This window comes from Eucyclogobius newberryi, unplaced genomic scaffold (genome assembly GCF_026437365.1).
Source record: "Eucyclogobius newberryi isolate DKJ021-1_F unplaced genomic scaffold, fEucNew1.0.hap1 SCAF_3, whole genome shotgun sequence".
Taxonomy (NCBI): domain Eukaryota; kingdom Metazoa; phylum Chordata; class Actinopteri; order Gobiiformes; family Gobiidae; genus Eucyclogobius; species Eucyclogobius newberryi.
The window spans coordinates 24,018,631-24,030,529 of record NW_027315945.1 but is presented as its reverse complement, the minus strand read 5'-3'; the positions used below and the strand labels follow the sequence as shown (position 1 = coordinate 24,030,529).

The window sequence follows — 11,899 nt, the reverse complement described above, 5'->3', positions numbered from 1 at the left end:
AGGACAGACCAAATGTTAAATGCATTTGTTTAAAGAATGTTTGTTTCTTTTCTTGTTGCTATTAAGAAATGGATCCCAGTAAAGCCAACCCCAAATAGTGTAGTGCATTATACAAGGAGAATGCCCTGTCACAGTAACCTTTTCTTGATATTTTAATTCTGTTTGAGTCACATGAACAAGTTTTCATAGCAGTCCATTTTAGACAAAATTCATAGCATCTTGCAGTATTGACTCATCAAAAATCCAATGATAAAATAAAACTTGGTATAGAAAAATAAAGTAAAGCTGCAGAGAGAAACAGACCATTTTGAAACCATAATAAGCCATCAAAGAGACATCACTCTGGCTGAGCACACAAGTCTCTCATCTTAGGCTCACCTCTGGATCAACTGGAACCAGCAGGCAGCAGTCACATCAATATAGCTTTGTCTTGTTGCAAAGTTTACATTTTTACAAAAAAAATAAAATAAAGAAAAAGCCTCAAATCAAGTGAGGTAGTGAAACAAAAGTAAAAAAACAAAACAAAGTTAAAGTATTATCCCAACAGATCCCAGAAACCCAGGAACAGATCAATAATCTGCAAATGTTCAAAGAAACTTAAACATTCTGTGGGTAAAATTCACAGTCAGTTTTTGCCCAAATTATCCTACATGACTTCAGTGTGAACCCAGTTTTATCAGCATGCAATTGTAGTCAGTTTAATATTTCTACATTAATCTCAATGGAAGTTGCCACTTTCCCATTTTGTAACAAACAATGACTTTTTGATCTTTATATTACTAAAAAATACATGAAAAAATACTGTAACAAATGGTTCCGACATCTTATACAGCAATGAACATAATCTAAAGTGCAAGCAGAATTCAACACACATAGGAAAGGGGCACTTTTCAAAACCATTGAACGTGTGCAGTGTGTGCCATGGGGCCTGTCATAGCGACCGTCACGAGGCTCAGCACTCAGGATCGCCCACGGCACACAGACTTGAAACAAAGTGGAGGAAAAGATCTACTGTACGACAGTGTGGGGTTGGGTTTGATTGTGACAAGATTGTCTATACATTCTCGTTTTTTAATAACAATACTATGTAGATTCAAGGCCATCGGCTTCTAATGACATTTACATTTTGATTTATGCACTTTACTCAGCAATAATTTGGTTATACATTATCACTTTGCACTATGAAATAAAGAGAATAAAGAAAGAAAAACATGGTTAGTTTTGAAGTATCAATACAATCTGGAGATCATGAATCTTTGATATGGCAGTGAAAATAAAATCCAGTCTTGCAGAATACGATGTATATCAAAGACATTCACAAAATGTCCAGCATTTGGAATGTTTGGTACACATCAGGGGTTTTCTAAAGTGTAGACTTGAAAATGCTCAAGAGATGCAAGAATTCAAAATTAGAAAAAAATAAACTTGACGGGAATGTGAAGATCTTGGACTGGCAAATTCCTATGATAAAATGTCCAAGACCGATTTGTTCATTAATCCCAAAAGAAAAAGTTTTCCTTTTACTTTTACAATAGTGTTTGTCCCATGAAAATAATACATCCAATGAGTAAATACATATTTTGAATGTGAAAGTCATATTTTAGGTGACGGAATATTTACATGTTAAAATGTTGTTCTCTGTAAAAAAATGCAGCCATAGTATTATTTAAATGAATGTTGAAATAAATTGCTACATTAAAATTCCTTCAATACAGAAATGTACAACTAAAATGAGCATAAGATCTGACGTCCAATACTATACGTCCAAAAGAAATAAAAACTATAGTAAAGAGTAAATGTACAAGTGATAGGCACAAACAGCACCCAGATTAAATAGAAATTATAAAACATTTTCAGATCAGATGAAAATTAAATAAAAATTGCAGCATGTTGCAGAAAATAGTCACAAGTTAGTCAAAAATGGATGTGCTTCCTTTGAGCTGCTACAGCTTTTGACAAGAAAAGAATGATACAAACAGTATGTGGTGATACATTTGTCACTTAATGTGTTTTTGGTCCACAGGATGCTTTTTAACAGTTCAAACAAAAAAGGATGAGGAATGTTTGGGAAGAACTGGAGTATGGAAAAATACACATCCCTGTTACTGTCAAAAGTGATGACATCATATAGGTTTTTTTGTTGCTGAACCCTGAGCTAAATTAATATATGTGTTTATAAATACATTAACACGCTCACAGCAATTTCTGATAATAAAAAATAGACATGAGTCACCTCAAATCTACCAGATGAAACGATCAGCTTCAAAAGGTGAGAATGTCAGTGGTGTCTCAGTTTAAAATAAAAGATTTGTCATAAACGCTCAGAACAATGAGCTCATGCAATCTGCACTTTAAGGTCACCAAGGCAGCTGACAGGAGTCTTAGAAATCGTAGAAATACAAATCAAAACTCAAATACTGAATAGATTAAATGGGCGTCTGTCATGTTCTCCCTCCTCGAGTCGCATGCACAGTCAGTACTATGTGTGAGGGTGCACACCATACATTTTCCCTGTGGGTGTTTTAAGTGCTTGCCCTTTCAAAGTCCAAGTTTTGAATTCTAAATCTTTGATTTGTCAAAATAAAAACCTGTGTATAATAACAAAAATATATTGTTGAAAATAACTTTTAAAATACACTTACAGAATACTAATAAAACCTCAGGTAAACTAACTATTGAAAAATCATCCCTTTCTACTCAAATATGTAACTGCTGTAACACTTCACTCTCACCAGGAGAGTGTCGCTCGCTCCCTTAAATGCACAGGAAAGTCAATTGTGTTTCTTGAGTCCATCTGTTTTAGCATCACTAAAATCTGGGCAGAAGATACCGTTAGCAGTTTTGGTGGTGGCGATGCCAGGCAGGTTGAGACAGGCGAGGGAAGACAGACTTGGTTTCTTCTGGTGACAGGGGCCTCTCTGGAGCTGTGGATTTACTACATACAAGTACTCCTCGTCAAACTCAGGGTTCTCCTCCACAAAGCGCTTGAACAGGTCTGTGCAGAAAGTGCCACAAGAGAGCGCCAAACCCCAGAATCATCACAATGATCTGTATTTATTTTGAATTCAAAATAAATATTAGATACATTTCTTACCATATGTGACCTTCCCTGTGTCTTTTGAATCAATCGAGGAGAAGAGGCGTGACACACTCAGGTTTGACACGCCTAAAGCGGTCTTCAATATTACAGACAACTCTCTCTCTGTGATGGCTCCATCATTGTCCGACTCAAACATCTACGGATGCATCAGAATTGATTAAATTGGGGAAGGAATCAAACACCTTAAGTAAGAATGAACTTGGTCAGTAACTTCATATCAACAAAACACACCTTGAAAGCCAGTTTTAATGTATCCATAGTTTTGGCAGGTCTGCATGCAACAGACAAGGCTATAACATATTCTCTGACGTCAATACGGTTGTCTTCATGCTGGAACAAAAACAAGCAAAAATAGTAAAAACGGGTAAAAGACAGTTCATCAACTTTGGGATATTTCCAGTACAGATAGTAGTTAGATATCAAAACATAAGAAAAACACTATAAATGCTCGGTTACCTCATCGAAGAGAGCAAACATGTCCCGCAGCATGTCAGAGACGGGCAAATCCAGAAACTGAGCAAAATCCTCTAGACTTAGTTTTTGACCCTCCAGTTTCCTGGCTCTGTTTCCAAACTCCTGCAGATCCTTCTCTGCGTTTTTGGATTTCAGCCTTAAAAAAAGAAAACAATGAATACCCAGTGTAGATATTACACCTTTACTCACAGTGAACATTGTATCATTCTTTGGGAGGATAATTTCACTCTGAAGCAAATGCCACGGACAAGATTCAAGGGATGTTTTGCAGAAATGGCATGTGGCCTTCTGTTTACACAAGACATTTTTCCTTTCAACACTAGGAGCTGTACTTCCCCCGATCTTAGGGGCAACAGGAGGCTTGGCCAGGGGGCGGTGCATTCTGTGCTCAGCGCCTCCAAGTTTTGGATCTGGTTTTGTCTCAGTTTAGGCCGGGCAGACTGGGAAAAAGCACATACATAAAGGACATACACTCCATTCCCCGGGGGTGAAAAAGTGCTGTACACTCACGTGAAAGGGGCACAACTGTGTGTAACCGTGTGGCTCAGTCAGTTACCCCTGGGTATTAGAGCATTCGCTCACGATGAGCTTGTCCCAATTTAACCGCACTAGACCAAGGCCAGCTCCAGGACAACAAGGACTGCATGAGTCGCGTGCAGAACAGCACCGCAGTTACACACAGCTGCACACGACAGCTGCACACGACAGCTCAGTGGAAGGCTGCGTGGTCCAGAGGACGTGAGGACAGAGCCCACTGTGGTCGGTTCTGGAGCCAAGTGAAGTAGACAGTTTTACATGGACTGGGACAAGGATTTTTGGTTAAATGTCCACGGAGATGGTGGGGATTTATCCATTTTCCCAAATAAACGTTCATCTCCAAGCTGACCACATGCGAGTCCAGGTGTCCAACAGTGGAGCACTTGACCGAGTTCCCCGTACAGGAGGAAGATGTGTCCAGCAAAGAGTGTGTAACTACGCAGTTTTTACGTGAGTGGGGAAAAAATCTAATTTGTATTGTATATTGTTTTGTGAATGAAATTGTTTGTGTTGTTTTGAAAAAGAAACTCAATTGAATGAATCTTACACGAGACGTACCTCTTCTTTGCTGACAGTCCCTATAGGCTACTTAAGGCAAACAGACTGTCCTAATTGGATTGTATTTATTATTTTATAATGTATAATGTGTGTTTATTATTATGCTCATTTTGTCCATATGGAGACAGTAATACGACTGCATTAGTTTTAAAGTTGATTAGTTATGATGCTGGCCATTCAGACTGCGGCACACCACGCCCTCAATTTAAGATAAGATAATCCTTTATTGTCCACACATGGGGGAATTTCATTGTTGGAACGCAGGTAGATACAGAGGTAGATACAGAAGAAAAGAACAGATAACTTATAGGAAGTTTGAAAAACACTCTCAATAGAAGATCTCTTATAAACAAAAACTCCTATAGACAAAACTTCCCATTTCCCAACAAGGGATGGAGGGGAAAAATAATAAAGAGAACATAAATAAATAAATACCATTGCATGTGATCACGACAGTAATTGCACATGAATATGTGTCAGGACATAATTGCACATGAATATGACAGTGTTGCGAGTGTTCAGGACAAACAGTGTTTGTTATAAAGTCTGACAGCAGCAGGAAGGAAAGACCTGCGAAATCTCTCCTTTTTGCATCCCTCCTCCTCATATTTTGGCATGCTCACACCCAGCACCTTCAGCAGAGGCACCGATGCTGGATGTCAGCAAATTAACTCGTCAACACTACCGTAAGATCGGATGCAAAATATAGCCTAGGTCTCCGAGACAAGTTTTGACAAATTCTGTTCATACTGATAACATCATCATGTACATACTGAACATCTTAGATACAGCTGAATCTTTCCCACTGAGGTAAGATAAGCCTATATTTGTCCCACTGTGGGGAAATTCCAGTGCTGCAACACAATGTAGGTACGGAAAAATAGAAAATAACTAAATATAAAAAAACTCTTATATTCTTAATTAAAAAGTTCAGTAGTTCAGTATTGCACATGATTATGTCAGTATACACGTGTTCAGGGCTAACAATGTTTGTGGCAAAGTCTGACAGCAGCAGGAAGGAAAGACCTGCGAAACCTCTCCTTCACACAGCGAGGGTGGATCAGTCTCTCACTGAAGCTGCTCTCTAGAGCGGACAGTGTCCTGCAGGGGGTGACACTCATGGTCCAGCATAGATGCGAGTTTAGCCAGGATCCTTCTGTCCTCCACCTCCTGCAAAGAGTCCAGAGCACAGCGCAGGACGGAGCTGGACTTCTTGATGACTTTGTGCAGCCTCTTCCTCTCCCTCTCTGTGATGCTGCTGCTCCAGCAGGCCACACCGTACAGGAGGGCCGATGCCACCACAGAGTCATAGAAGGTCTTCAGGAGTGGCCCTGTCACTCCAAAAGACCTGAGTCTCCTCAGGGGGTAGAGCCGACTCTGGCTCTTCCTGTACAGTGCGTCTGTGTTATGAGCCCAGTCCAGTTTGTGGTTCAGATGAACACCCAGGTCCACTCTCTCAATGTCCCGTCCCTGGATGTTCACTGGTGAGGGGGCAGTGGGGTGGCGTCTGCGGAAGTCCACCACCATCTCCTTGGTCTTCTCCGCGTTGATGAGGAGGTGGTTCCGCTGACACCAGTCCACAAAGTCCAGCTCCAGTCCTCTGTACTCCGCATCATCGTCGTCCGTGATGAGTCTGATGATGGCAGAGTCGTCAGAGAACATCTGCAGGACACAGCTGTCTGCGTCATGTCTGAAGTCTGCAGTGTAAAGGGTGAAGAGAAAGGGCGCGAGGACAGTGCCCTGGGGCGCCCCCACACTGCAGGTCCGAGTGTCAGACACACAGTCCCGTGCTCTCACAAACTGGGGTCGTTAGGTAGTCCAGAATCCACTCTGCCAGGTCATACTCCACACCAGCCGTCTCCAGCTTGTCCCTCAGGAGCAGCGGCTGATGGTGTTGAAGGCGCTGGAGAGATCAAAGAACAGGATCCTCACAGAGTTGCCAGGCTTTTCCAGGTGAGAGAGAGAGCGGTGCAGCACGGAGATAACGTCATCCTCCACTCCAATGCCAGGCCGGTATGCAGACTGCAGCGGGTCCATGGCTGAGCTAACGGTGGAGCGGAGGTGGTCCAGGACCAGCTGCCCTAGTGTCTTCATCAGGTGGGACGTGAGAGCCACTGGCCTGAAGCTGTTGAGGTCTTTGGCGCGCGGTGTCTTGGGCACAGGTACCAGACAGGAGGTCTTCCAGACCTGTGGTACCACCCTCAGCTTCAGGCTCATGTTGAAGACATGCTCCATAACTCCACACAGTTCATCTGCGCGGGACATCAGGAGCCTGGGGCTGATGTCGTCAGGTCCTGCTGCCTTCCTCACTTTAATCCTCTTCAGCTCACCCCTCACCTGTGCTGCTGTGACAGTCAGTGGTTGGCAGGGGGACAGTGTGCTGGGGGGATGGGTGAGTCTGGGTGGAGTGGGGAGCTGATGGGCCAGAGCAAAGGTGTGAAGAGGAACGGGTGTGGGCCATTGTCAAGCTGTGGGAGAGAGAGCATGTAGCTGTGCAGGGATGGGTGATTGATCAAATCTCAGGAAGTGAGAATTCAGTTCATTCACCCGCTGTAGGTCCCCCTCAGGGGGAACTTTGAAGCCTGAGATGGTTTTCAGGCTCCTCCACACTCCCTGAATGTTCTGCTGCTGCAGCTGATCCTCCATCTTCCTCTTGTAGCTGGCTTCTGCCAGCTTGTATTATCTGACCATTACATTGTAGCATTCATATATTACTGGTAATTTGTGTCCCTTACCCCAGCCTCCTGACAAGCTTGGCAAACTCCAACAGACAGGTGTCGACGGGCAGTCTGAGCTGGCCCTCTGCCATGGCCAGCTGGCAGTCTTCAAATGAGTAGTCTGTGATCGGGACCCCTAGAGCTCTAAGCACAGCAAAGAGACAACAACACTGGATCAATGTATGGAGGCACGCACGCACGCCTGTAGGAGTATGTAAATTAACTCTGGTGATCGCTCAGTCACATGATTATAGGTAGTATGTTCAATGCAATAATCAACAGGTGCAGCAATGACTTTGCACACATTCTTGAACACAGAAATGTAGCAAAAAAGGACGTTCACACAGACACACTATTTGGACATACTTGGCCATGATCCGTCTCACATTAACAGCAAAGAGGGCGGGGTTCTTTGTTTCTTCCTCTGATGGTGTATAGATGGGAAGAAACTTAAAAACACAAAGACGGCAAAATGTAGTCTTAAATAAATGAACATTAGGGAGCAGACCCTCAAAGAATAAGTTTCTATAAACTAGAGTTAAAGGCACAATCAAAACAATCACAAGCCAAAATACTAGTAATACTGAACTCTAATAAACTAACAGCGACCTCAAACTGCTTACCTCTATTTCAAATTCATTGTGAAGCTGGCAGAGGGTCAGCCAGAGAATTTTAAACCTGTTAAAACATTTTAAGAAACATTTGTAAGCTTTGTGACAACAATGCATTAGTTATTTGTTTTAAATTTTTTATTAATAATGCATCGACTTTGTCTCACTAAAACACACTTTTAGAGAAAGTGGGTGACATATCGTGCCATGGGGAATTTTCAATACCATTACAGTCTGGATTGACCAGTTAACCATCAGATTTGTGAGTTGGTACCACATTATGTACCAACTCAAAGAATAAGTTTAATTCATACTCACGCCCCAGGTCCTTGCCATGTCCATGTGATTGTGTCCTGTAGAAAAGCAAGAAATGAGAATCATGAATTAAAAAGCATGATTAACAACTACTCATAGCCAGAATAATGGCATCATAACCATACCAGTTTATTTGGATATCGAATAACTACAGGTTGCACTGGGACAGCTGGAATGAATGCACCTATTGTACAAAAGACAAGTAGCAACATATAATATTTGCATGGTTTGTAAAGACATTATCCTTACTAAAAGTTACAGTGACTTAGATACCTGGTTTGAAGGTAATCAGGCAGGATCTGTTTGTGCACGTTCCTTCTGGAAAAATCATTATCTATAGAAATGAACATAAAGGTTACTGGTAGTTATGCCTTTACAGCACATTTTGAGTGTAGGATCTGTAGTTGGCGATGAAAGACATTTGATTTCATGTACCTGGGGCCAGTCACCTCCGGAGTGGGCTCTACGTTTGATCTCTTCAACCGTCATCTTTCTTGAGTTTTGATCAGTTCTTGAAACAAACACTGGCCGGATGAACTTTATTAATGCTGAAAGTAAGGGTAGACATAATATCTGTGTTACAAAGTGAGCATTAGGGTTGTGTTAAAAAAAAAAAAAAATATATAAATATATATATATATATATATATATATATATATATATATATATATATATATATATATATATATATATATATATATATATATATAGTCATGGACTCTCGTTTGGCAAGAAACATGCAATACTTTACTAGAATGTGTTCCTTATATTTATATTTAGATCAGTTGGTTCGATGTATGAAGTTATTAGAGCAGAATGGATTTGTAAATAAGTGCTTTGTGGATAAACATGAAATTTCATAAATTTTCTTATCCAGAGTAAAAACATTACCCATTTGGTAAATTTTTAAGACCCTTTTAAAAAAAAAATGTATCGGGATACGTATTGTAATGAGGGAATTGTATCGGGATACGCATCATATCGTGACCCCTGTATCGGGATATCATATCGCGGGGGTCTTGGCAATACACAGCCCTAGTGAGTATGCTTTTTCAGCATTTACAAAACCAACACTAAATAGAGAGGCAAAGTCAGGAAAGAGCACATTTCCGTCTCCCTTGCCAGTGACCAGAGAGGATTAAAGCTCTCCTAGACACTTCTCACGTCACTGTGGCTGATCAGGTCTAATCTGGATACAACTGTGCCAATGTAATTGTCAAAAGTACAGCAAGCACATGGCATTTTGTCACCAACAACTCATAAATGCAATGTGCATTGTGAACATAGATATTGTTAGAACCACAAACTAAGTGTCGTTTTCAAAGTTGTTTTGAAACAAAGATGTTACTTACTGCCCCAGAGGGGTATGTCCTTGCTTTCTGTCTTCATGACAATAGAGGACATTGTCATTGTGACTGGAATGGCATCAAAATATGAAGAGTGAGGCGCCAAGGTTAGGATTGGTGCTTCCGTAGGCAGCGCCCTTTGACCTTTTACAGAGATCCAATGGAACCCTCCTGCAAACCACATGACCCGCATGATGATCTTCAGAATGATATCCACCAGCCTGAAAACAAAAACAATCCAAAGTTAACCAGACATGCATGCAAATGTGATAGACAATTAAACTATGCACAAGATTTTAAAAAATACACCAACCTTCGCCAAAAGCACAGAGGTTCGACACTGTCTTCGGGGCGTCCTACTGTGGCCAAAAAGGCGAAAGGCCAGGCCAGAAGCATCATGAATGCAGCCATGAGCAACCGGATAGGAAACAGCGTGACTGTCATTATTGCTATCTGCAGGAGAGGAAGAGAAGACATCATAATTAGTGTTACTCAAATCTCTCCATTTAACATACAAAACAGTACATTTGCAAGCATAGAGCAGCTCAGGGCCAGCCTCTACTTTTCATGAAAGGGATATCAAGCCAACAGTTTAGTTCAGTAGAACATGACACGCTACACTCTGTGGTGTTGCCCAGCGGTTGGTGGCAATAGTGAATGTTTATCTCAGAGTGTGTTATGACTCTGTGATAGCAGCACTTATCTTTTGTCAATATTAGTCTTGATAAGGCACTACAGGGAGCAAATCCATTTCTTATCTACAGAGAACCCTTGTCTTTGGTCAGGCACCAACTTCAGTGATAAAACGGATTAATGGCCATAATTAATCAGTATTATTAGAAAAGTTATCAGTTTTATGATTATACTTTTGTGCACAATCAGTGTTACAACACTGGAATTTACCCTCTTGTGTTTACTTACAAACTTGTTTCAAGTACTAGATCAATTAAGAGCTTGGACTAATAATCCAAAGTAGAAACAAATGACTGACTCCGTCAGCTCATTGAACCTCTGCTGTTCAAAGGAATGCACTCTGGGAACCATCAACAAAGACACATGCTCCTAACGGGCAGTCACCAGCCTGGTCATGCTTACCCCTGGGGAAACGTGTCCCAAACTACATAAATAAAACCACAGAATCCTAATGCTAGTGTTGAATATGTTTGTTTCATAGTCAGTTTGATAGGCCAAACCCCGCGCACCCAGTCCACCATCGATATTAGACTTAATACAATATCTGCTGTTTGGAGTCACACATCTATTCAAACTGTTGGCTTTATCCAAGGGTATTTTAGGATGACCCGTTTGTGTTTACACATGGCCACTTGAAGACGTAGCTTGTGTAGGAGCAACATGTATGTGGCTAATATTAGCTTTGTTGCTAACTGCTCAACTGGCTGAAGGTAATTAATCATCAAGAAACATGTTATAATAGCACTTCTGAGATGCTCTGGTCAAATCCCATGCCAAGCTGCTGTTTCTAATCTAAAAGGACATTATAAAAGGTTACCTTTGCCTTCTCCATAGGGGTGTATTTCAAGATGTGCACAAATGGATTTCTTGTCGGGGGAGCTTGGTCCATCTTCTTTCCATCTCCTTCCACGTTACGTTTATTAGGCAACCTCATTTTGCTGAAATAATGTAAAAAAGTATAGATAGAAATGCCGCTTTCTTCTAACCAAACAAACTCCGGACGAAGACACGGAAGCCTCTTGACGCGCGACGCACTTAAACTCTCTTGCACGATGCTAATTTAAGAGGCAGTGTGTGTGCTATTAGCGTTATCTTCCTTTACGGGACAGCATGGGCAGATAACGATTGCTCGGGGATTAGCTGCGGATATTCAAGTCGCCGAAATCTTGCAGCCTACTGTGCACACGACGCCTTCTTCAGCGCGGTGTTTCCCATCCACTCTGTTAGCACTGATGCTAACTGAGCCACGACTCCTCTCCCGGGTCAGTGCGCATGCGCGGCGGTAGCATCCGAGGAGACGCTGAAAGTCCCCTGACCCCGTAACCAGGGCCTCGCACGACCCCTGGCGGACAAACCTCACCGCGGATTCTTATATGTTTATTCGGTTTATATATATATATATATATATATATATATATATATATATATATATATATATATATATATATATATATATATATATATATATATATATATATATATATATATAAAATCACATGTAAATACAATTTAAAAAGCCAGGATAACACAAAAAAGCACAAGGACCAT

General features: G+C 41.2%; 1 protein-coding gene across 1 annotated transcript; it reads right to left on the bottom strand.

The window, feature by feature from the left end:
- Window positions 1–134: 134 nt before the first annotated feature.
- LOC140374513 (lysophosphatidylcholine acyltransferase 1) lies at window positions 135–11,627 on the bottom strand. The gene is made up of 14 exons (XM_072461438.1): window positions 11,169–11,627; window positions 9,972–10,111; window positions 9,665–9,879; window positions 8,748–8,860; window positions 8,586–8,646; window positions 8,438–8,496; window positions 8,316–8,350; window positions 8,010–8,064; window positions 7,753–7,835; window positions 7,405–7,530; window positions 3,557–3,710; window positions 3,332–3,430; window positions 3,095–3,236; window positions 135–2,995 (listed from the first exon to the last, which is right to left on the bottom strand). Exons 1-14 carry the CDS (start codon window positions 11,283–11,285, stop codon window positions 2,772–2,774), a joined length of 1,623 nt encoding a protein of 540 aa, XP_072317539.1. The 5' UTR covers window positions 11,286–11,627; the 3' UTR covers window positions 135–2,771.
- Between the last annotated feature and the right edge of the window lie 272 nt (window positions 11,628–11,899).